Source organism: Hylobates moloch, unplaced genomic scaffold (assembly GCF_009828535.3).
Source record: "Hylobates moloch isolate HMO894 unplaced genomic scaffold, HMol_V3 SCAFFOLD_18, whole genome shotgun sequence".
Classification (NCBI taxonomy): domain Eukaryota; kingdom Metazoa; phylum Chordata; class Mammalia; order Primates; family Hylobatidae; genus Hylobates; species Hylobates moloch.
Genome location: NW_026652293.1, coordinates 1199340 through 1225561, shown reverse-complemented (window position 1 = coordinate 1225561; position 26222 = coordinate 1199340). Strand labels below are relative to the sequence as shown.

Below are 26222 nucleotides of genomic sequence, written 5' to 3'. Positions count from 1 at the left end.
AGCCATCTCTTCCTTGCCCAGGTTTCTCATCCCTTAGCCACACCACCATCCCGGAATTGTCTTATGGGTACTAGCATTACATGTACACAAAGCTGGGCAGTGGGTTTGAGTTACTCTGAGAAGACCCTCTCTTTTTTGCCTCCCCTCGTTCTGCCAGCTCCCTAAGTGTGCCTCCTAGGTTGTTATTGTCCAGACTTCCTGAGTCTGCACACACTGTGAAGCGAGTGGTCCTTGGGGTTATACCACAACCACCAGGAAAGCCTGGCTCACCACCTGCCTCCTCCTTCCTGCCCATCTCTGCAGATTACTATGCAGCACTGTCCTCTGCTGGCTACATCTGGTACTACAAGAGGGCTGCCTGCTTTTTTCTTCACCCCCGCAACCCTAGTCTTCTCCAAGGGCACCACCTCTGGGACCCTGGCTCTCCAGCCCCACTTCCCAGAACTCTCGCCTCGCCCTCTGGGCCCCAGTCACACTGCCACTTTGTCATCCTCTGCCTGGAATGCTCTTCTTTCTGCCACCCTCTGCAGCTAATTAGCTCTTCTTTAACCTCTCAGCTTCACAATCACAATCCCTGACCCCCATCTAGGACTTCCCCTCCCCTCCACCCCACCATTGCAGGCTCTTTATAGCACCAAGTACTTCTGGCTTGCAGCATTTACGATTGGTGTAATTTTGCACTTATTCGTATTTATTTCTTCGATACCATCCATCTCCCCCACACTCACCTTGGCTGTAATAGGTACTGAGTTACTATTTGCTAAACGAAGTGATGAATGAATGTGCTGCACCTTGGGCTAAAACCCTTTGCCTTAACCTTCCCCACTGACCCTCTCTCTCCCTCATCCTACCCTGAGGGTCACCTCCACCCCTCCTCCCAGGAACGCCTGGAGAGGTTTAAAGATGCTCGCATGAGCCCCCCGAGGTTCTGCTTCCCTAGGCCTCAGCCCCACTTCCCCCAGTCTGTCTTCATTATAGCCTAGGCCTCAGCCCTGCCCCTCCCAATCCTGGCTGCTTCCCCTGGCCATGCCATCATCTGCCCACATCCCTCCCACAGGGCAGGGCCCAGAAGTGGACAGGATGGGTGTTTTGTTTCATTTTGTTTTGATACGGAGTCTCGCTCTGTCGCCCAGCCTGGAGTGCAGTGGTGCAATCTCGGCTCACTGCAAGCTCTGCCTCCCAGGTTCCAGCCATTCTCCTGCCTCAGCCTCCTGAGTAGCTGGGCCTACAGGTGCCTGCTACCATGCCCAGCTAATTTTCTTTTCTTCTTTTTTTTTTGTATTTTCAGTAGATATGGGGATTCACCGTGTTAGCCAGGATGGTCTCAGTCTCCTGACCTTGTGATCCACCCGGCTCGGCCTCCCAAAGTGCTGGGATTACAGGCATGAGCCACCGCACCCAGCCGAGTGTCTTTATTTGAATGGTTCATCTACTCACCATTTATCAAGTACCTACTCAGACCAACAGAAGTGAGTTGAATTGCCCAAGGCCACAGACCAATGAGCTGGAGGATGCAGCTCCATATCTCCTCCCAGAACATGGGCCAGCCCTGAGGACCTGCTGGGAAGGCCCTGCCTCACCTGGATGGCCTCCGCCTTGGCCTCGTCCTTCTCCTGCATCGCCTGCACGGAGGGCAGGGAGAACACGCTCTGCACACACATGTTCATCAGCTCCGACCTCTCCCGCATGCCCAGGGTGGGCTGGGTGTGGCTGGAGAAGAGGCAGAAAGCAAAGAAATGGAGTGAGAGAGGGGCCCTACGGCTAAAGACGGGAGCTGAGCTGAGGAGAGCAGGGACTGGGCGAGGGGAGGGGAAAAGGCACCGGGGGAGGGGTGGGAGCGGGTTGGGGGAGGGTACAGCGAAGAGATGGAGGGAGGCGGAAGTGGAGGAAGAGAGGAGAGGGGCTGTGGGAACAGGGAGAGGGCTGTGGACACCTCAGCTGAGTCAGGATCTCCATGGCCTGCTTGCGGACGGAGCTCGAGAGAGAATCCAGTGGCTCCTCCTGGATCTGCCTCTGGACAGGGGGCCACAGAAGGGCCGATGAGGACAGGGCTACTGCAGGCTGCCAGGGGCAAGGCTGCCCCCCTCACAAGGAGCAGGTCACAGCAGCCAGCATCCCCTCAAGTGCTCCTCCCGCCTCAGCTTCCCAAGTAACGGGGACTATAGGCTCATGCCACCACACTTGGCTAAGTATTTTTATTTTTTGTAGAGACAGAGTCTTACTATGTTGCCCAGGCTGGTATCAAACTCCTGAGCTCAAGCCATCCTCCTGCCTTGGCCTCCCAAAAGGCTGGGATTAAAGACATGAGCCACCATGCCCGGCCTCCAGGAGGCATATTCAAACCACGGAACTGGTCCAAAGCAAAAATCATGATGTGTGGCCCTTGAAAACTGCCCAGTTGCATTCCTTTAAAATGTTTTGGTTTTTTTTTCTCTGTTTTTCTTTTTAAGATGAGACCTTATGATGTTGGCCGGAATCATCTCGAACTCTTTTTTTTTTTTTTTTTTTTTTTGACACGAAGTCTTGCTCTGTTACCCAGGTTGGAGTGTAATGGCACAATCTCAGCTCACTGCAACCTCTGCCTCCCTAGCTCAAGCGATTCTCCTGCCTCAGCCTTCTGAGTAACTGGGACCACAGACACGTGCCACCATGTCTGGCTAAGCTTTTTTTATATTTTTATTAGAGATGGGGGTTTCACCATTTTGGTCAGGCTGGTCTCGAACTCCTGACCTCAAGGGATCCACCTGCCTTGGCCTCCCAAAGTGCTGGGATTACAGACATGAGCCACCACACCTGGCCAAATGTCCATTTCTTTAAGATAAAAAATTAGCTGGGTGTGGTGGCACACACCTGTGGTCCCAAATCTCAAGCAGCTAAGGTGGGAGGATCCCGTGAGCCCAGGAGTTTGATGCTGCAGTAGGCCATGATGGCGCCACTGCACTCCAGCCTGGGTGACAGAGCATGACCCTGTCTCAGAATAAAGTATGTCCTTCTAATTGCTTCTCATTTTTGATCTAGCACCTACCCACAGCAGATGCTCAATTAATGTTAGTTAAATGAAGGTATGGAGGGCAAGGACTTTTTTGTTGTCTCTGTAAAGTACACAAACACAAACATAATTTTGGAAGCTTCAGTGATTATTCAGTGGTTATTCCTGCACCAGTCCATTCTGGTGGAGTGACTGTATTTATCAAAATGATGAGGAAACTGTCTAAAGTTGCCCACCAGAAGGAATTGCTGGGAAAGGAATGCATTAAGTAATAAGAACTGCTTCTGGGGGTGCAAGCCTTTACTGTAGACTAAGCATTGGGTTGTGTCCTCCCAACAAGCCAATGGCACAGGTATTATCACACCCGTCTGTGAGATGAGAAGAGTGAGGCTCAGAACTTGCCTGAGCTCCCTCTGTGTAGGTGGAGGGCAGTTCGAGGTGGAGCTGAGACTCAATTCCCGGTGTCCTGCCTCCTCATCCCGTCCTCTTCCCACCTCAACCTCCCACCCCTGCCGTCTCATCAGTGGATGGCCTCAGGAATTCTGCCCCCTCCCACCCCAGTGCCACAGACCCGCCTGTGGCTCCCCCACCATAATCGTTTTTATCATGGTCTTCTTTTCTCCTGCCTCCAGCAGATCCTGGCTCTTCTGAAGGGTGGCGACATTCTCAACCTAGGGGACAGCAGAGGGCAAAACCTCAGAGTGAGAGCCCCACTGAGCCCAGTCCTCAGGGGTTGCCCATACAGCACTGTTAACCACCCGACACCTGCAGGCAAGCCAGCATTGGTGCAAGAGAAATGAGAGGCCCCCGCAAGGAGAACTTGGGGTGGGGTAAAGATTGGAGAATATTGAGGGGTTGGAGGAGTTAATCCTGAATGCCAGCATTTGGAAGAGGACCAGATATGAGGGACTGCAAAGTACTCCCCCTTCTCCAGTCAACTAAGGAGGGGACAGAAAGGGCCCCAATCCCTCAACCTGAAATTGCACCATTAGTAACACTTCATATGGGTCTCCCAGTACATACAAGTCAGATTGAGGCATTCTGCTACCTGAGAGAGAGAACACATTAACCAATATCCAACTAATCTCTCCGTTCTCATCATCTTAAGGGAGAAGAAGGAAAATAAACAATGACCATGAAATAAGAAAACTAACTTCATAAAGAAGAAAAGACAAGCTAATTTGATGAGGAGTGTGGCACATTGGAAATGGCTGCAAGTTCTTTTCTGCTCCTCCTATCCAAAGGACAGATTCCTCTTGAATCTCGGCTCATTTTACAACTTGCTTTGACCAGCAGAATAATGTGGAAGTGATGCTGGGCCAGTTCCTGGACTAGTCCTTAAGGAAACTGGAAGCTTCCACTTTTTCCCTCTGGAACCTAGCCACTGTACTGCAAGGAAGCCCAGGCTAGAAGACAATGATTACAGACCATGTGAAGAGAGGCCCTGGAAAATGAGAGGGTCATCTTGAATATTCCAGTCCCACTGAGTGATCTCAGTCTATACTGTGCAGAAGAACCACCCAGCTAAGCCCAGTTAAACTTCAGAATCATGAGAAATTGGGCCTCTCCAATTCTAATGCCCCCAGCACCCAAGCTGGAATGCAGTGATGCAGTCACAGCTCGCTATAATCTCAAATTCCTGGGCTCAGGCAATCCTTCAGTCTCAGCCTTCTGAGTAGCTAGGAGTATACGGACTACATAGGACTACTGGGCCACCATGCCCAGCTAATTTTTTTTTTTTTTTTTTACTTTGTAAATTTTTGTAGCTGGGCATAGTGGCTCACGCCTGTAATCCCAGCAACTTGGGAGGCCGAGGTGGGCAGATCACCTGAAGTCAGGAGTTCAAGACCAGTCTGACCAATATGATGAAACCCTGTCTCTACTAAAAATACAAAAATTAGCCAGGCATGGTGGCATGTGCCTGTAATCCCAGCTACTTGGGAGGCTGAGACAGGAGAATCGCTTGAACCCAGGAGGCAAAAGCTGCAGTGAGCCGAGATCACACCATTGCACTCCAGCCTGGGCAACAAGAGCGAAAACTCCAACTTAAAAAAAAAATTATAGACACTGGGTCTCACGATGTTACCCAGGTTGGTCTCAAACTCCCGGCCTCAAGCGATCCGCCCACCTCAGCTTCCCAAAGTACTGGGATTACAGGTGTGAGCCACCATCCCTATCCCAGAGTGAACTTTTAAGCCACTAAATTCTGGGGTGGTTTGTTAAATAGCAATAGGTAACTTAAACTGTAAGAGTGATGACAGAGGGATGGCTAATTTAATCCAAATGGTCAGAGAAGAACACTCAGAGGAGTTAACATCTGGGCTGAGTCCTAAATGACAAGAAAGAGCTAGCTATGCAAAGAACTAGGGGTAAGGCTTGTCTGTCTCCCCAAACTAGAATGTCAGGTCACATCATTGTTGTATCCCTAGTGCCTGAAACAGTGCCTGGCACATAGTAGAGGCTCAATGAAATGTGTTGAATGACAGTGTTAGGGCTCAGAAACTGATACCCCACAATATGGTGTTTGGACATGCTGAATTGAAGAAGCTTCCAGGTCTCTCTGATCTCTCCCAAAGTACAAGACGAAGGTGAAGTTCCTTGATCTGCCTAAGATCAGATCTACCAAGGAGATCAACTGTTGTTCCTTCCCTTCCCTGTAAGACCAAGAATGTAACCACATCTGAACAGACCCTTTCACAAGATAATCTCTGTTCTGGATCCATTAATTCTTGCTACTAATCCCTTATTGCTCCTCAACAGAATTCCTCTTCTCTTGCTGGGTATGGTGGCTCACTGCTGTAATCCCAGCACTTTGGAAGGCTGAGGCAGGAGGATGGCTTGAGCTCAGGAGTTCAAGACCAGCCTGGGCAACATAATGAGACCTCACTGCTAGGCAAAAAAAAAAAAAAAAAAAATAGCCCAGGGCCAGGCACAGAGGCTCATGCCTGTAATCCCAGCTACGCAGGAGGCTGAGATGGGAGGATCGCTTAAGCCTGGGAAGTTAAGGCTGCAGCAAGTCAAGATCGCACCATTGCACTCCAGCCCAAGTGACAGAGCAAGACCCTGCCTCAAAAAAAAAAAAAAAAAAAATTCCTCTTCTCCCGCCTCCTATAACCTGTTTTGCCAGGATCCAAGCCCCCATTTTTTCTGTAACCTCAAAATGGTATATAAGCTTCTGAGCCCTCATTGGGGGGCAGGTAATCACTCTGTGCTTCTCTCCATGTACTCATTAAAAAATGTGTGTAGATTTTCTCCAATTAATCTGCCTTTGCGAGTTGATTTTTTTCAGCAAAGCTTCAGAGGATGAAGGGGACGTTTTCCCTTGGCCCCATGACATCAATAAAGTTTCTTTTTGCAGGCGCCATGGTAGGTGCTGTGCAAATCATCTGGCATGGGCCTCACTTCAGCTTTGTTGTGCCCATTTTATAGAACTTTCCTAGCAGAAGAAACACGTGCAAAGGCCCTGGGGCAGGAATGAGTTTGGCATGTGTGAGAAACAGAAAAAGGCCAGCGTGGCAGGAACACGGTGGACAACTAGAAGGACGCCATGGGATGAGGATAAATGCTCCCTGAATGCAGGGCCTCCTCTTAGTCCGGTCACTTCTCCCTATCTCCACCCTGCACTGCCCCAGGGACTGAAGCTTGGCCCTGAAGAAGCCTGGAGGCAGGGCCTGCCTCCTGCATGTCTGGGCCTGGATGGATCCCCCACCTCCTCCACATTCTGTCCACCAAGCAGCCTTGTCCACACTCCCTGTGTCGCACTCATGTCCACCAGTTTGTCTAGTCTTCCCCACTGGCCCTCACCAAGTCCTGCAGACGCAAGTGTGCCTCACCTGCTGAACTGGTCTTCTTGGGCCTCCTGAGCCTGCCGCACGGCCCAGACCTGGGTTGGGCCTGACTGTCCTGAAAAAAGGCCACTTCTAGACTTTCTGCCCCTTTCAGAGCCCCTCCCACAATTCATTCAATTGTTTAAAAGTATTTTATTGAGCATCTATTACGTGCCAGGCAATGTTCTAGATGCTGAAGTTATAGCTGTGAATAACAGGCAAAAATGCCCAAGTAATGGAGAGTATGTCCTTGTGGGGGAGATGAACAAGAAAGAAGATGAATAAACAAAGCATATGGCACATCAGACGGCAACGAATGTTATGGAGAAAAGGAGAGCTGGGCAGAGGCACGAGGAATGCCGAGGCTGCTGGGCTGGGGGGTAGGGGGTAGGCAGGACAGAAGTATCCCAGGACAGTCAGCTAGGGGTTGGGCAGGAGGCATACCAGAGCCATGTTGTTGCCACCTTCTGTCTTCTCTGGCACCTTCACCAGGCATGAGGTCACTTCATCAAAGGCTCCTGCAAGGCACGATTTCAATGAGAAGGTGGATAAAGCTGTGATGTACCTAGGATGCCATCATGCCATCTCTCTCCTCCCCTTCTAGGCCCCTCCAATCCTTACCCCACCCCAGCAGCCACACTGAGCTTTCTTTTTTTTTTTTTTTTTTTTTTTTTTTGAGACAGAGTCTCTCTCTTATTGCCCAGGCTAGAGTGCAAGTGCAATGGCGCTATCTTGGCTCACTGCAACCTTCACCTTCCGGGTTCAAGTGATTCTCTTGCCTCAGCCTCCCAAGTAGCTGGGATTACAAGCACCCACCATCATGCCCGGCTAATTTTTGTATTTTTAGTAGAGATAGGGTTTCACCATGTTGGCCAGGCTAGTCTCAAACTCCTGCCTCCAGTGATCCACTCGTCTCAGCCTCCTAAAGTGCTAGGATTACAGGTGTGAGCCACTGCGCCTAGCCTACACTGAGCTTTTAAGCGTTCATCAGCTCATGTCACCCCCTCCCTAAAACCCTTCAGTGACACTGCATTTCACTGAGCACGAAGCCAGCATCCTTGCCAAGGCCTTCAATGCCCTGCCTGGCCGGCTGTGCCCTGCCCTCCTCTGCAGCCCTATCTCCCACCGCTTGCCTGCTTCACTGTGCTTTGGCCACACCGGCCTCCTTCCAGAACTGGGCACATTTCCCCTCAGGGCCTTTGCACGGTGGTTCCCTCTACCCGGGCCGCTGCTCGCCATACCTCCTTGCCCCGCTAAGGCTGTCCTTCAGGCCTAGGCTTGCCTGCCAGTCCTGAGAAAGGCCACCCCCACCCTGGGGCTCTGCAAGGGCCACTATGGTCTTGCCGTGCATTGTCTGAATCTCTTCTTTCAGCAGTTATCACAATTCATAGCTAAACACCTACTTGTTATGAGAGGCATCTGCTGTTCTGTCAGCCCCCCATCTCTTCACTTTCTTTTGGTGAAAGAGCCTCATCTTTCCTGGGTGCACCCTATTCCATGTAGCTAGGTGAAGCTGGATTCCTCAGGACACATCCAGCACCCACTCTTCAGATAGGTGTGGGCCTGGGACCCAAGCTCCACTCCTAAGAGTGTCCCATGCCTCCAGCCACAGCGATTGGTCCAGGGATGAAAACTTACTGGGCAGAACCAATAGAGTCCTTTATTTATGGGAGTTGAGGGGAACACCAAAGGAGAGAGGATCTTTCTCCTTCCAAGGACAAGGTCACTGGGACCTATGAAAACCTGGAACTTCAGATTCTCGACCACCAGAGGACGCTGGAGGGTGGAGAAGTAGAAATAACCCCAATTGTAGTGAACACAGCCAACACCAAGATCTTAGCTTCTAAATACCATTTCCCACTAAAAGGAACAAGGCTCCTTGGAGAAATGGTTGATTCCAGGACTCAAGCAGGGAAAGTCCAGGATGAACCCGAGACACCTGAATGATGAGGACATGTCAAATGTCAAAGGAACACAAAAGCATGCTTTTTTTTTTTTTTTTTTTTTTGAGCAGATGGGGGCTGGGCATGGTGGTTCACGCCTGTAATCCCAGCACTTTGGGAGGCCGAAGCGGGTGGATCATCTGAGGTCAGGAGTTTGAGACCAGCCTGGCCAACATGGTGAAACCCCACCTCTACTAAAATTCAAAAATTAGCTGGGCATGGTGGTGCACACCTATAATCACAGCTACTAGGGAGGCTGAGGCAGGAGAATCGCTTGAACCCAGAAGGCAGAGGTTTCAGTGAGCCAAGATTGTGCCACTGCATTCCAGCCGGGGAAACAGAGCAATATTTCATCTCAAAAAAAAAGAGCTTGGGGCTCTCACCATGTTGGCCAGGCTGGTCTCTACAGAAGTTTGCTGGAAGGGGAGTCCACTGATCAAACTGAGAAAAAGTTGAGTATCACAATAAATTATGAAAAAAACGGATTATAGCCCATTGAATAAACTAACAAACCTTGAGTCCATACTATACAAATAAATAAATAAATTGAAAGTTTGATGAGGAATGGGATATTCACATAGTTTCAAAGTACTTGACCACACGATATTTACTACAAAGGGGTAAATGTTGACTTCCCACTGGAAAAGCTTGGCAGCAGCCATCCTACCCAAGTGATGAAAGCAAACAGCATCAGTAACAAACAAATCAAAATTATGAGGCACCAGACAGGATGCAATGAGAAAAACCCAGCGTCACTTCTGTGCTATTCCTGCCAAAAACGCGTGGCCTGAATCTAATCACGAGCAAGCATCAGACAAACCGAAACAGAGGCATATCCTACAAAAATAGCTTGCCTGTCATCTTCAAATGTATCAAGGACAGGAAAGTCAAAGAAAGGCTGAGGACTGCAGGAGACAGATCAGACTAGAAAAAATGTACAATGAGTGGTTCTGAACTGGATCCTCTTGCTGTAGAGAACATTACCGGGAAAACTGGTGACTTTTGTATAGGGCCTGAGGATTATATGGTAGCTGTGTATCAGTATTAATTACTTGATTATGATAGTTATATTTTACCCTTTTTTGTAAGAAGTACACTCTGAAATTCAGGGATGATGGGGCATCATTTGGAAACTTATTCTGAAATGATTCAGGGAAAACAATTTATAGTACGTTTTCAACTTTTTTTTCCTTTGAGATGGAGTCTCACTCTGTCGCTTAGGCTGGAGTGCAGTGGCACCAATCTTGGCTCACTTCAACCTCCACCTCCCGGGTTCAAGCAGTTCTCCCACCTCAACCTGCTGAGAAGCTGGGTTTACAGGTGTGTGCCACCATGCCCAGCTAATTTTTGTATTTTTAGTAGAGACAGGGTTTCACCATGTTGGCCAGGCTGGTCTTGAACTGCTGGCTTCAAGTGATCTGCCCGCCTCGGCCTCCCAAAGTGCTGGGATTACAGGCATGAGCCACCACACCCAGCTCAAATTTTCTCCAAGTTTTGTTTTTTTTTGTTTGCAGACAGGGTCTTGCTCTGTCATCCAGGCTGGAGTGCAGTGGTGCAATCATGGCTGACTGCAACCTCGCCCTCCTGGGCTCAAGTGATCCTCCTACCTCAGCCTCCCAACTAGTTGGCACTGCAGGCCCACGCCACCACATTTGGCTAATTTTTACATTTTTTTGTATAGATGGGAGTCTCACTATGTTGCCCAGGCTGGTTGCGAACTCCTGGGTTCAAGACCAAGGCAGGTGGGTCACCTGAGGTCAGGAGTTCGAGACCAGCCTAGCCAATGTGGTGAAACTCCGTCTCTACTAAAAATACAAAAATTAGCTGGGCCTGGTGGCGGGCGCCTGTAAACCCAGCTACTCAACAGGCTGAGGCAGGAAAATCACTTGAACCCAGGAGGCAGAGGTTATAGTGAGCCAAGATTGCTCCACTGCACTCCAGCCTGGGCAACAAGAGCGAAACTCTGTCTCAAAATAAATAAATAAATAAATAAATAAATAAATAAATCTATAAATAATATTTTTAAGTACCTACTATATGACCAGTACTGTTCTAAGCACAGTTAATAAAAGTGAACAAGGCCGGACGTGGTGGTTCATGCCTGTAATACCAGCACTTTGGGAGGCCGAGGTGGGCAGATCACCTGAGGTCAGAAGTTCGAAACCAGCCTGATCAACATGGAGAAACCCCGTCTCTACTAAAAATACAAAATTAGCCAGGCATGGTGGCACATGCCTGTAATCCCAGCTACTCAGGAGGCCGAGGCAGGAGGATCACTTGAGCCCAGGAGTTTGAGTCTGCAGTGAGCTATGATTGTACCACTGCACTCCAGCCTAGGCAACAGATCTCATTTCTTTAAAAAATTTAAAATTAATTTAATTTAAAAATAAATAAAAGGCTTCATCAAGCCACAGACTTGGAGAAAAGAGTCAAAATTCATGTATCTAACAAAGAACTCATATCTGGATTACATAAAGAATTCCCACAAACCAATAAGAAAAAGAGACAACCCAATTTTTTTAAACGAGCAAAATGTACATGCGGTTCCCTTCTGAAATTAAAAAAAAAGGCCGGGCGCGGTGGCTCACGCTTGTAATCCCAGCACTTTGGGAGGCCGAGGCGGGCGGATCACGAGGTCAGGAGATCGAGACCACGGTGAAACCTCGTCTCTACTAAAAAATACAAAAAAATTAGCCAGGCGTGGTGGCGGGCGCCTGTAGTCCCAGCTACTCGGAGAGGCTGAGGCAGGAGAATGGCGGGAACCCGGGAGGCGGAGCCTGCAGTGAGCCGAGATCGCGCCACTGCACTCCAGCCTGGGCGACAGAGCGAGACTCCGTCCCAAAAAAAAAAAAAAAAAAAAAAGAAATTAAAAAAAAAAAAGCACAAAACGTTTGAACTGGTACTTCACGAAAGAGGATATGCAAATTGCCAATAATCATGTAAAAAGATGCTTCACATCAGTAGTTATCAAGATATGCAAATTAAAACCACAATGAACTATCACTAGACAGAAACCCCCTAGAATGACTACAATTTTTTATTTTTCTCTCTCTCTCTCTTTTTTTTTTTTTATCTGGAGATGGAGTTTTGTTCTTGTTGCTCAGGCTGGAGTGCAATGGTGCAATCTAGGCTCACTGAAACCTCCACCTCCCGGGTTCAAGCGATTCTCTTGTCTCAGCCTCCTGAGTAGCTGGGATTACAGGCATGTGCCACCATGCCTGGCTAATTTTTCATATTTTTAGTAGAGACGGGGTTTCTCCATGTTGGTCAGGCTGGTCTCGAACTCCTGACCTCAGGTGATCTGCCTGCCTCAGCCTCCCAAAGTGCTGGGATTACAGGTGCGAGCCACTGCACCTGGCCTGACTACAATTTTTTTAACTGATAATACCAAACCTTGGTGAGAATGTGGAACAATTGAAACTCACATTGTTTGTGGGAGCGTAAATTAATTCAGTCATTGCTGTGGTTTGAATATTTGTGTCCCCTTCAAAATTCATGTTGAACTTAATCTCCAGTGCAATAGTATTAAGAGGCAGAGACTTTAGGAGGTTGTCAAATTATGAGGCCTCCACCGTCTAGAATGGGATTAAGGCCTTTATAAAAGAGGCTTCATATAGAGTTCAGCGCCTTTTTGTCTTTCCACCTACCACCATGTAGGGATACAGCAAGCGGGCCCTCTCCAGACACCAAATGCTGCTGCCTTGATCTGGGACTTCCAGTCTCTAGAACTGTGAGAAAATAAATTCCTGTTGTTTATAAATTACTCAGTCTCAGGCATTTTGTTATGGCAGCACAAACAGACTAAGATTATCATTTTGAAAAACTGTTTGGCAATATCTCTTAAAGCTATAACTATGCCTGCACTATGACCCAGAAATTCTACTCTGACATAAATAAGTGTATCTCTGCACCAAAAGTCATGGTCAACAACGTTCACAGCTACTTATTAATAACATCCAAAAAATAGGAACAATTCTAATGTCCATCAGCAGCAGAATGAATAAACTGTGGTATATCCATACAATGGATTACTACAGAACACCAAAAAGCAATCTACTATTGAAATACAAAATATGGATGAATCCAACAGACATAATGTTGCACTAAAGAAGCCAGAGTCAAAACAGTAAATACAGCCAGGCGCTGTGGCTCACGCTTGTAATCCTGGCACTTTGGGAGACCAAGGCAAGTGGATCGCCTGAGGCTGGGAGTTCAAGACCAGCCTGACCAACATGCAGAAAACTTGTCTGTACTAAAAATACAAAATTAGCCAGGCATGCTGGCTAACACCTGTAATTCCAGCTACTCAGGAGGCTAAGGCAGGAGAATTGCTTGAACCCGGAGGCAGAGGTTGTGGTGAGCCAAGATCATGCCATTGCACTCCAGCCTGGGCAACAAGAGCGAAACTCCATCTCAAAAAAAAAAAATATATATGGTGGCAGACACCTGTAATCCCAGCTAATCAGGAGGCTGAGGCAGGAGAATTGCTTGAACCCCGAAGGTGGAGGTTGCAGTGAGCCAAGATTGCGCCATTGCACTCCAGCCTGGGCAACAGAGTGAGACTCTGTTTCAAAAAATAAATAAATAAAAATTAAAATACAAAAAATTAGCTAAGCGTGGTGGTATATGCCTGTAATCCCAGCTACTCAGAACCTGGGAGGCAGAGGTTGCAGTGAGCCGAGATTGCACCACTGCACTCCAGCCTGGGCAACAAGAGCGAAACTCCATCTAAAAAAAAACAAAAACAAACAAACAAACCACACACAGTAAATACAGTACTATTCTATTGGCAATAAGTTCAAGAATAAGCAAAACTAGTCTATGGTGATGCAAATCGGAATTGTCACCTCCAGGGCAGTGATTATCAACCAAGAGCAGTTGTCCCCCCAACCCCCATGGAACATGTAGCAATGTCTGGAAACCATTTTGGTTTTTACAACTTGAGGGTGGCAATGGGAGGTTGCTACTAGCATCTACTAAGTAGAGTCCAGGGATGGGTGCATTTCATAATGCATAGAACAGCACCCCCATCCCCACCACCAACATAGACACACACACACCCCAAAGAATTTCCCAACACAAAATATCAATAGTGCCAAAGTTGAGAAATCTTGCCCCAGAAGAAGCGATACTGATTGGAAAGGGACACAAGGGAAGCTTCTGGGCTTCCGGGACTTGATCTGAGTGGTAGCTACCACAGTGTGTACTTCTATAAATTTTCATTAAGCTGTACACTTGAGACGACTAGCACACTTTACATATTTTACCAATCCATCTTATACCCCAAAAAAGTTTTTAAAAGGCTACTATAATTTGAAAATACATTGTTTTAAACATGCAAATGGATAAAATGCTCCTATTAAAAAAGCAAAGAGTGGCCCTGATAGCTGAAATAATCTTGAAAGAAAAACAAAGCTGGAGGACTCATACTTCCTGATTTCAAAACATACCACAAAGCTATAATAATCAAAACAGCACAGTACTGGCATAAGGACAGACATATAGACCAATGAAACAAAATACAGTACCCAGAAATAAACACATTTACGGTCAGTCTATTTTTGACAAGAACACTAAGAACATTCACTGGGGAAAGGACAGTTTTTTCAACAAATAGAGCAAGAAAAACTGGATATCCACATGCAAAAGAATGAAGTTGTTATATGAGGTACCTAGAGTAGTGAAAATCATAGAAACAGTAGAATGGTGGTGGCTAGGGGCTGGGGGACTGGAAAATGGGAAGCTATTGTTTAATGTATATGGAGTTTGAGGTTCATAAGATGAAGAGTTATGGAGAGGAAATGGTGCCAATACTTGCACAACATTACGAATATATTTAATACCACTGTATTAAACTGTTCACTTAAAAATGGCTGGCCAGTCATGGTGGCTCACACCTGTAATCCCAGCACTTTGGGAGACCTAGGCAGGTGGATCACCTGGGGTCAGGAGTTTGAGACTAGCCTGGCCAACAAGATAAAACCCCATCTCTACTAAAACTACCAAAATAAGCAGGGCATGGTGGCACACACTTGTAGTTCCAGCTACTGAGGCTGAGGCAGGAGAATTGTTTGAACCTGGGAGGCAGAGGTTGCAGTGAGCTAGGATTGCACCACTGTGCTCCAACATGGGCAACAGGGTGACACTCCATCTCAAAAAAAAAAAAAAAAAAAAAAGGTTAAGATAGGGCCAGGTGTGGCGGATTATGCCTGAAATCCCAGCACTTGGGGAACCCAAGGCAGGAGGATCATTTGAGCCAGGAGTTCAAGACCAGCCTGGGCAACATAGCGAGGTCTCTTCTCTACAAGATATTAGCTAGATGTAGTGGTGTGTGCCTACAGTCGTAGCTATTTGGGAGGCTGAGGTGAAAGAATCACTTGATCCCAGCAGTTTGAGACTGCAGTGAGCTATCATCGCTCCACTGCACTCCAGCCTGGGTGACAGAGTGAGACCCTGATGCTAAAAAATAATAATAATAATTTTAAAATGTTTAAGATGGTAAGGTTTGGCTGGACATGGTGGCTCACGCTTGTAATCCCAGCACTTTGGGAGGCTGAGGCAGTGGATCACTTGAGCCCTGAAGTTCAGACCAGCCTGGGTAACACGGTGAAACCCTGTCTCTACTAAAATTATTTAAAAAGTTAGCTGAGGGCCAGGCGCGGTGGCTCACGCTTGTAATCCCAGCACTTTGGGAGGCCGAGGCGGGCGGATCACGAGGTCAGGAGATCGAGACCACGATGAAACCCCGTCTCTACTAAAAATACAAAAAATTAGCTGGGCGTGGTGGCGGGCGCCTGTAGTCCCAGCTACTCGGAGAGGCTGAGGCAGGAGAATGGCGTGAACCCGGGAGGCGGAGCTTGCCGTGAGCCGAGATCACGCCACTGCACTCCAGCCTGGGCGACAGAGCAAGACTCCATCTCAAAAAAAAAAAAAACAAACAAGAGCTAAAACTATAAAACACAGGGAAAAATCTTCATGACACTGGATTTGGCAACAATTTCTTGCATATGGCACCAAAAACAGAGGCACTAAAAAATGGAATATAACCCAAACCATTGAATCACACTTTTTTTTTTTTTTGAAAAGACAAGGTCTCACTCTGTTGCCCAACCTGAAGTACAGTGGCACGATCACAGCTCACTGTAGCGTCCACTATCTGGGCTCAAGCAATCCTCCCATCTCAGTCTCCTGAGTAGCTGGGACCATAGGCACACACCACCATGTCTGGCTAATTTATTTTTGTTTTTTTGTAGAGACAGGGTATTGCTATGTTGCCCAGGCTGGTCTTGAACTCCTGGGCTAAAGCAATCCTCCTGCCTCAGCCTCCCAAAGTGCTGGGATCATAGACATGAGCCACTACACTCTGCAAATGACACATTTTATTTTCTATTTTATTCATTTATTTATTTATTTTATTTATTTTTTGAGACAGAGTCTCACTCCATCATCCAGGCTGGAGTGCAGTGGCGTGATCTCGGTTCACTGCAACCTCCACCTCCCAGTTTCAAGCCATTCCCAAATAGTTGGGATTATAGGCATGTGCCACCATACCCGGCTATTTTTTTTTTTTTTTTTTTTTGAGATGGAGTCTCACTCTGTTGCCCAGACTGGAGTGCAGTGGCATAATCTCGGCTCATTGCAACCTCCAGCTCCCAGGTTCAAGCAATTCTCCTGCCTCAGCCTCCTGAGTAGCTGGAATTACAGATGTGTGCCACCACGCCTGGCTAATTTTTGTATTTTTAGTACAGACAGGGTTTCAGCATGTTGGTCAGGCTGGTCTCGAACTCCTGACCTCATGATCTGCTTGCCTCGGCCTCTCAAAGTATTGGGATTACAGGCATGAGCCACTGCGCCCAGCCTCAGCTACTTTTTTGTATTTTTAGTAGAGACAGAGTTTCACCATGTTGGCCAGGCTGGTCTTGAACCCCTGACCTCAAGTGATCCGCCCACCTCAGCCTCCCAAAGTGCTGGGATTACAGGCATGAGCCACCACACCTGGCTGACACATTTTAAATGGGTGAATTATATGGCTTGTGAATTGTATGACAATAATAACTGAACATCCACATGCAAAATAATGAAGCTGAACCCCCACCTCACACCATAAACAAAAATTAACACAAATTGTAGCAAAGACCTAAAAGTAAGAGCTAACATTATTAAACTCTTAGAAGAAAACATGGCATAAATCTTAATGACCTTAGACTAGGCAATGATTTCTTTAAATACGACACCAAAAGCACAAACAATAAAAGAAAAATTAGACAAATTGGACAATGCCAAAATTTAAAACTTTTGTGTTTCAAAGGACACCAGCAAGAAAATGAAAAGGCGACTAACAGAATAGAAGAAAAAATATTAGTAAATTGGCCGGGCATGGTGGCTCATGCCTGTAATGCCAGCACTTTGGGAAGCTGAGGAGGGAGGATTGCTTGATCCCAGGAGTTCAAGACCAGACTGGTCAACATAGTGAGTCCCTGCCTCTACAAAATATACAAAAGTTAGCCAGATGTGGTGGTGCATGCCTGTGGTCCTAGCCACTTGGGAGGCTGTGGTAGGAGGATTGCTTGAGCCTGGGAGGTGGAGGTTGCAGTGAGCCGAGATCATGCCGCTGCACTCCAGTCTGGGTGACAGAATGAGACCCTGTCTCAAAAAAATAAAAAATAAAAATACAAAAGAAAAATAAAATAGCCAAGGCCAGGCGCGGTGGCTCACACCTGTAATCCCAGCACTTTGGGAGGTCAAGGTGGGCAGATTATGAGGTCAGAAGATTGAGACCATCCTGGCTAACATGGTGAAACTCCGTCTCTACTACAAATAAAAAAAATTTGCCAGGCGTGGTGGCGGGCACCTGTAGTCCCAGCTACTAGGGAGGCTGAGGCAGGAGAATGGTGTGAACCCGGGAGGCGGAGCTTGCAGTGAGCCGAGATTGCGCCACTGCACTCCAGCCTGGGTGACAGAGCGAGACTCTGTCTCAAAAATAAAATAAAATAAAATAAAATAAAATAAAATAAAATAAAATAGCCAAAAGATAGAAACAACCCAAATGGCAATCAACCGACATAAACAAAATGTGGTGTGTCCACATATGGAATATTATTTAGCCATAACAAGGGATGAGGTACTGATACATGCTACAAAGGGGATGAACCTTGAATACATTCTGCTAAGTGAAAGAAGCCAGTCACAAAGGATGACATATTACATGATTCTATTTATATAAAATGTCCAAAATAGGTCAACTATAGAGACAGAAAGTAGATTAGTGATTGCCCGGGGCTGGATTGAGAGCTGGCATGGGTTGAGGGTGATGTCTAAGGGCTGCAGCATTTCTTTTAGGGATGACGAAAATGCTCTAAAATTGATTGTGGCGATAGTTGCACAATTCTGTGTATATAAAAAGCCATTAAATTACATATTTTAAAAGAGCAAATTGTATTTACAGTTATATCTCCACAAAGTTGTTTTTTTTCAAAAAAAGAAAAACTTGCAAAAACAAAGTTCCTCTAGATCATCAGCATCATCAATAACAAGTAGAAATTTTATTAGAAAATAAGATACTATAGGCTGGGCGTGATGGTTCACGCCTGTAATCCCAGCACTTTGGGAGGCCAAGGTGGGCAGATCACAAGTTCAGGAGTTTGAGACCATCCTGGGCAACATGGTGAATCCCCGTCTCTACTAAAAATACAAAAAATTAGCCGGACGTGGTGGCACATGCCTATAATCCCAGCTACTCGGGAGGCTGAGGCAGGAGAATCACTTGAACCTAGGGGGTGGAGGTTGTGGTGAGTGGAGATCATGCCATTACACTCCAACCTGAGTGACGGAGCAAGACTCCATCTCAAAAAAAAAAAAAAAAAAAAAATGCTATAAAGTATCTACGATTAACCCAACCCACGGTGCACTAGACTTCTATGAAGAATTTTTTAAATCCTAGTAAAGCATATATCCTATGTAAAGGAATATGTGAATAGGTGAATAAATCGATAACATTCTTTAAAAAATGCAGCAAGGTTTTTTTGAGGCCCTAAAAAAATCCCTAAGAAACCCTAGAAATGCATTCTAAAATGTACAGAAGCTGGACGTGGTGGAACATGCCTGTAGCAGTCCCAGAGCTCTGGGAGGAAGAGGTGGGAGGAGAGCTTGAGGCCAGGAGTTCAAGACCAGCCTGAGCAACATAGCAAGGCCCCATCTCTACAAAAAATAAAAAATAAAATTACTCAGGTGTGGCGGTGTGGTGTGTACCTGTAGTCCTTGCTACTCGGGAGGCTGAGGCAAGAGGGTCTCTTGAGTCAAGGAATTCAAAGCTGCAAGGGGCTATGATCGCACCACTGAACTCCAGCCTAGGCAACAGAGTTTATTTTTTGTCTCAAAAAATAAAATAAAATAAAATGTTATCTATTAATAGCTAAGTTGATTTTCAGGACAATTTTAAAGAAGGATTATCGGTCGGGTGTGGTGGCTCATGCCTGTAATCCCAGCACTTTGGGAGGCTGAGGTGGGCAGATCACCTGAGGTCGGGAGTTCAAGACCAGCCTGACCAACATGGCGAAACCTTGTCTCTACTAAAAATACAAAAATTAGCTGGGCGTGGTGGTGGGCGCCTGTAATCCCTGCTACTCAAGAGGCTGAGGCAGGAGAATCACTTGAACCCAGGAGGCAGAGGTTACAGTGAGCCGAGATCGAGCCATTGTACTCCAGCCGGGGCTGCAGAATGAGACTCCCTCTCAAAAAAAAAAGGGATTCTCATCAGATATGAACACCTATTTACAAAACTATGGTCCTTTTTAGAAAATCTTAATATAGTGTTGGCATATGGACAAATAAAAATTGATTAAGAAAAGATATTTACAGCATCAGAAACTGACAGGGGATTAATTACAGAAATCCTACAAATCAGGAGGGAGGCACAGGTTCCAGACAGGACCCCAAGGCCTTGCTCAGACCTGAGAAGCCAGGTCTGAAATGTATCAAGGAAGAAAGATGTACATTTTGAATGGAAGGGATAGTTTGTTGATACAATAGACTTATAATTTGGACAGAATAGAAGTATTATTACACAGTGATTTTTTTTTTCTTTTTTGAGACAGAGTTTTGCTCTTGTTGCCCAGGCTGGAGTGCAATGGTGAGATCTCAGCTCACTGTAACCTCTGCCTCCCAGGTTCAAGCAATTCTCCCGCCTCAGCCTCCCGAGTAGCTGGGATTACAGGCATGTGCCACCACGCCCGGCTAATTCTTTGTATTTTTAGTAGAGACGGGGGATTTCACCATGTTGGCCAGGCTGGTCTCAAACTCCCGACCTCAGATGATCCACCTGCCTCAGCCTCCCAAAGTACTGGGATTACAGGCGTGAGCCACTGCGCCCAGTTATATACTGATATTACAGTCAACGAAGTTGAAGCTCAGGCAGATTAAGTAGCTCGTCCCAAGTCACACTGCTAGCAGAGGCCGATTATTAGATGTCTAGTATAGAATTAATAGATCGTATGTTATCGACTGCCTGCTGTCCCCTTCCTTGCTTCTCCTCTCCCTGCCCTAAGAGTCTGAAGACAGAATTCCTCCAGGACAGTGCTCTCTCTAGGGCTGCGGCCCTGGCCTTACCCTCAGGGATGCCTTGCAAGGTCACGGCGTCCTTGCCTGCGGGGTCGGAGGTGGGGAATCCCAGCGGGAACTGGCCCACCTTAATGCTGGCCATCTCATCCCAACTCTCCAGATTCTCCTCCAGGGGCACAGTGTGGATGCTGTTGTCCTTGGCATCATCCTGCTGACTGCTCAGTGTCAAAGTGGAGGTGTCGCCGAACAGGAGGCTGGAGTCCAGGCTCAGAGTCTCATTGGAACCCAGGATTAGAGTCACGCATGAGGGTGGAGAGATGGTGGAGTTGGGCCCATGGGTGCTGGAGTGCAGGCTTATACCATCACTGGAGCCAGGAATCAGGGTCACATACGAGGCTTGAGTGATGGTTACGTCCAAATCAGATCTGGGGTGGCCATTGGAAGCCACATTCATGGTTTCCTTTGAACTTGTGCTCCAGGTGGTACTAAAGGCTCCTTTTGAAACAGACTCAGAGATGTTATGTGAAGCCAAAGTGATGGTCTCGTTTGTGTCTGGGATTAGGGTCCCACGAGAATCTGGAGCTACATTCAGGTTCAGCTTGGAGGTGTTTCTTGAGTCCATGTTGAGCAATGGATTGGAGTCAAGGTCCAGAGAAGAGTTTGAGGCTGGAATAAGGAGTGCTTTTGAGCTTGGCCTAGTGATGCAGTGGCCCAGAACCAGACCTTCTCTGGAATGGTGCCTTATAAATGGGTTTAATTCATGCCTAGAAGGGTTGGAGTTTCTCTGACCCAACTCAAAAATCTTACTTGAGAGGCATTTGAAGGCATCTTCAGAATTTGACTGAGGTTGGTTCCCGGAGCTCAGAGCAGGCGCCTCAGTAGAGCTAGGGCTCAGAATGGGGTTTGAGGCTGGACACAGGAGTCCCTGTGAGTCAGGCCTTGAGACATCCTTGGAACCCAGGTCCAGGGCTTCACCAGAACAAGAACTGGTGATCTGGAGGGAGGCTGGAGCGATGGCCCTGCTGTCATCAGGTCTGGGGGTGTTTTCAGACCGCAGGCCTGAAGCCTCCCCTGAGACTGGACTCAAAGAAGCATTAAGATCTGGAACGAGACCCAAGCCAGGACTTGGGAGCAGATTCAACATAGGCACATGAGCCGTGTCTGGGTGGGACCGAGGGATGGTACCAGACCCTAATCCCGGGGTCCCACAGGAGGGGAGACTCGGTGTCATCTTTGGGTCTTCATGGAAGACCAGGTTAGCCCCTGGACTCAGGGCCATGTCCAGTCTGGAGGTCTGTCAATGCCAGTGCCCCCTTCTCTCCAACAGCCAACTGTCACGCTCCCAGCAGCAGTCTTGAGAGAGAGAAAAGACAAATGCAGCCATGCCACACCTGGTAAGGCTTTTCCAGGGCTCCCACTATTCTTAGGATGAAAGCCCCTTGCTGTGACTTACAAGGCCCTGCAGACTGTGCCCAGCCCACCTTTCCAGCCCATCACTCGCCACTTGCCTCCACAGTCTCTCATTTCCGTTCTTTGACCACAACCTGCTCCCTCCTGGCTCATGACCCTGGACAAACTCAATACCCTTGGCTTGTGGGATTGCACGGGGGTAATTCTCATTATCCTTTGCTTAATCCCACTGCTAGCAAAATACTCAGCACATTTCATTCCAGTGACTCATTTAGTGGTCTAGCTCTTGCTAGAGACGAGCTTTGCAATGACAAGAACTGTGTATACCTTGGCCCCTGGGGCAACCCCAGCTCCTAGCCCAGTGCCAGTTACACAATTGGAAGCTTACAAATAGACAAATGAGGAGTCTCTTCTACTTTAAGGCAGAAAAAGGGAAGGAGGAGCCTCCTTATGAGCTACCCCACTGCCAGCTGGCCACGTGACAGGGTAAACTTCGTGCACCAACAAGGAGCCCTGAGCCTTGCATGACTGCGGTGCTCCAAACCAGAGACAAACTCCTAAATTGCTAGAACTCCTCTGCCAGTACCCATGGCACTAGATTCTCAGAGCAACCCTGGCAAGGCTGCCTATAGCCTTAACAGTTTGCCTGTTACGGGTGAAGCAGGCTATGTGGAGGAGACCATGGGGCAGCTGTCAAACACCTGCCTCAACGCAGCAATCTAACTGCTGGATGAACTCCCAAGTCCTCCCAGCACCCCCACCCTCAATCTGGGGCTACCCTCCCTGTGGGAATCATAGGGACAGCTCACCTGCATGCATGGTGTTTTTAAGCAGGAGTGGGGCCCTGGGAGGAGATGCAGAAGGAAATCAAGTCAGGGAAGAGTGCCTTTTTCAACACTTACTGCACAGTCCACAGGCCAGGCATGCACATCTGCTAACAAGCTCCACACTACACACACACACACACAGAGATAGAGAGTTTAATATTTATACCTGAGGAAGTGAAGGTCAAAGAGAGGAAGGTCACTCACCCCACTGGCCTTCTGGGCAGCCAACACCATCTCTAAGCCATCCCCTTGCCTAAACCCCTCCATGGCTTCCTGTTGTCTTTAGGGTAGAGTTTTCCAGTTGTTAGCGGACCCAAAAGGCCCTCTGTATCTGGTCCCAGTCCCCTTTTCACCCTTTTTGCCCCTCCATATGTCCCTTTCCTTTTCCGTTCCACCCTTGCAGGGTTCTTTTGACTTCCCCAAAGAGGCAAGCTCTCCCAGTTAGGTCTGGGTGTTCCACAGGCTGGGCATCCATCTCCATTCCCCTTCCCCAGCTAATGACTGCTGCTTCACCCTTTCAGGTTTCAGCTCAAATGCTAAGAGCCTTCCAGGTCCCCTAGACAGGTGGGGTCCACCTGAAAGTTCTCAGGCCACCTTGTTTCTTCCCATCTCTTGGCTTACGGTACCTGGCTTCCCCACTAGCCAAAGAGCTCCACTGATGCAGAAACTGCAACTGCCTTGTTCTCTGCCAATTTATAATGTCTAGTATAGCACCTGACACACAGTAAATGTCCAAAGCCCGTTTGTGTTATTTCATTATTTTTCTCTCTTCTTTGTTTGTAGTTTTTGTTTTGCTTTTATTTATTTATTTTTTTTTGAGACGGAGTCTCGCTCTGTCTCCCAGGCTGGAGTGCAGTGGCGCAATCTCAGCTCACTGCAAGCTCTGCCTCCCGGGTTCACGCCATTCTCCTGCCTCAGCCTCTCCGAGTAGCTGGGACTACAGGCGCCCGCCACCACGCCCGGCTAATTTTTTTTTTGTATTTTTAGTAGAGACGGGGTTTCACCATGGTCTCGATCTCCTGACCTCGTGATCCGCCCGCCTCGGCCTCCCAAAGTGCTGGGATTACAAGCGTGAGCCACCGCGCCCGGCCGTGTTTTGCTTTTAATTTCTTTTGGCAAGGGGTAAGGACAGAACCACACAGTGGTGCTGGGGGAAGGGCGAGGGAGATGAGAGAGCTGGGGAAGAGAAAAGAAAATGCAAGAAACAGGGAGTGCAGCTGGGTGCAGGGGCTCATGCCTGTAATCCCAGGACTTTGGAAGGCCGAGGCGGGAGGATTGTTTGAGTCCAGGAGTTTGAGACCAGCCTGGACAACATAATGAGACTCTGTCTCTACAAAAAAATACAAAAATTAGCTGGGTATGGTGGCATGTACCTGCTGTCTCAGCTACTCACGAGGCTGAGGTGGGAGGATCACCTGAGCCCAGGAGGTTGAGGCTACAATGAGCTGTGATCACGCCACTGCATTCCAGCCTGAGTGACAAAGTGACACCCTGTCTCAAAAAAAAAAAAAAAATCGGGATGGCGATCAACATGCATAGGGAGAAACACTAAATAGTGGTAAGGAAAGTAGGGAGATAAGAGAGGAACAAGGAAGGAAGGGAGGAGAGGAGAAAGGCAAGAGGGAAGAGAAGAAGGAAGAAAGGAGAGGTAAGAGAAGGGAGGGATAAAGGAGAAGACAGATGGCAGTAAAGAGGAGAGGGAAGAGGAAGGCCGGAGGGAAGGGAAGGAGGAAATAAGAGAAGGGCAATGGGTGGCTAGGGGAGACTCTTCTTCATTTGATGATGTATTCTTTCACTAACTCATTTCATCACTTCATTTATCATTCATTCATGTGATAACTCATTCAGTGAATCATTTACTCACTCCACAAATTTTGCTGTGTATCTTTATAGCGTGGCTTTGGAAAGACCATAGATTTGTATTCATGTAGTCCTGAGTTCAAAGCCCAGCTCAACCTCTTGCTAGTCTGGGTAAACGTGGGCAAGAGACTTTTCCCCTCTGGCCCTTGTCCTCCCCATCTCTAAGATAGGGAACACATAAAGGCTTCCACAGGGGTGACTGTAGTTACAGTGCCTGGCATGGAGTACATGGCCCACCGAAGCCCTTACCTAAATGGTAGCTACTTGTTTTATTCCTCTCTGCCAGGCACTGTGGGCAGAAAGGAATAAGGCACTCAGCACCCAGTGGAAGCTGTCTTCATTCCAAGCAAGTTCCTGCATAGCTTTGCATCTGCCTTGGAAGCAAGTTCCAAGGAAGCGGTTCCTGCACAGCTTTGCATCTGCCTTGGAAGCAAGAAATGTTGACTTACCATCAGCACCAGAGGCAATTTTACCCTGAATGTAAACTTCGATTGCTCCTTGATTTCACAGTCCCTTTCCAAAGCCCTGTACTTAATTTCATGTCCATAATTTTGTCTCTTTTTACTTAAGGAGGAGCGTGAATCTTCCCTTAATGATCCCTCCCACCCATGTGTAAACGTGCCACATGCACACACATAGACCATAGTCACCAAAGGGAGGCATTTTTAACCTGGAAAATATGGCTTGTTGCAGCCTATGAGGCAGTGAGCAAGATCTTCAAAGACCTAACTTGTTTGGGCTGAGGAAGAAAGACTTCATCTCTACCCTAGCAGATGCACCATACCAGGTCACTGGGCAGAAGGCCACAGATCTCAACCCCAGCTGACCTGCCCGCAATCCTCTTCCTCCATCCTGTAACAGACAGGCAAGGCTTCAGAGCTGCCTGGCAATGACTGGGGTAGCCCGTGGCTTGCCCTCTACCAAACAGTCCTGTGCATTAGGAGGAGCCGTGGCTGTTGAAGGGCTTGGGTGGGATCTATAGGAGCTAAAGGAGCTCACTACTTCCTGCTGACAGCCACAAACTGCCTACTGGCCTTTGCCCTACAATCCTGGGGCCCCAAATGGAAAGGGCAGAGCACAGCCATAAAACAGCTAGTGCTGTCTAAGACAGAGAGAATCATTGACCAATTGCCATCCTCCCTTCTCCACCTCAATTAACCCTTCCAGGCCCTGGACAAGGGTTGCTAGAGCCTTCAGGGGGTGGAACTATCGATAGATTGTCCAGTTCATCATTGAGAATACACTGTTATCATATGTAAGGGCCTGGAATGTGTTAGGCACTTGTACAAGTACCTATACACTCACACACACACGTGCACACACAGAACAGCTGAGATTGGGGCACCTCAGACCCAGAGCACCCAAAACAGACTCTCCATTTTTCCCCTAAATAGGACTCTTCTATTCTCCTCCATTGCAAGGAACTGGCACCATCTATCATCCAAGCCAGAAACAACATCCTCCTTGAGTGCTCTCTTTCTCACTTGCTGCACCCAATTTTGGCCAAGTTCTGCTAATTCTGGCTCCAGAACAGCTCTCAAATCTCTTCCCATTTCTTCATCATCACTACCAGAACCTAGTCCAGTTACCATTGTTTTGGGGCTGGATCTTGGAATTGTTTGCTCAACAGGGGTCCCTGTATCTAGGCCGGCTTCCAATAAACCATTTTCCAAAGTAAGCCATAGAGATCTTCCTTTAAAATTGCACGCAGACGGCCGGGCGCGGTGGCTCACGCTTGTAATCCCAGCACTTTGGGAGGCCGAGGCGGGCGGATCACGAGGTCAGGAGATCGAGACCACGGTGAAACCCC

The 26222-nt window shown here is 47.7% G+C and overlaps 1 protein-coding gene across 5 annotated transcripts in view; it reads right to left on the bottom strand.

The window, feature by feature from the left end:
- MROH7 (maestro heat like repeat family member 7) overlaps positions 1 to 26222 on the bottom strand; it is a 71526-nt gene that overhangs the window by 37969 nt on the left and 7335 nt on the right. For all 5 annotated transcript variants that reach the window (XM_058430612.1, XM_058430614.1, XM_058430613.1 and 2 more), the window contains exons 2-7: positions 22535 to 22569; positions 20364 to 21668; positions 7261 to 7334; positions 3580 to 3660; positions 1934 to 2013; positions 1581 to 1710 (exon numbers count right to left, since the gene is read on the bottom strand). In XM_058430612.1, the coding sequence (XP_058286595.1) occupies positions 1581 to 1710; positions 1934 to 2013; positions 3580 to 3660; positions 7261 to 7334; positions 20364 to 21594 (1596 nt within the window). In that variant the 5' untranslated portion in view covers positions 21595 to 21668; positions 22535 to 22569. The remainder of the gene's footprint in view (positions 1 to 1580; positions 1711 to 1933; positions 2014 to 3579; positions 3661 to 7260; positions 7335 to 20363; positions 21669 to 22534; positions 22570 to 26222) is intronic.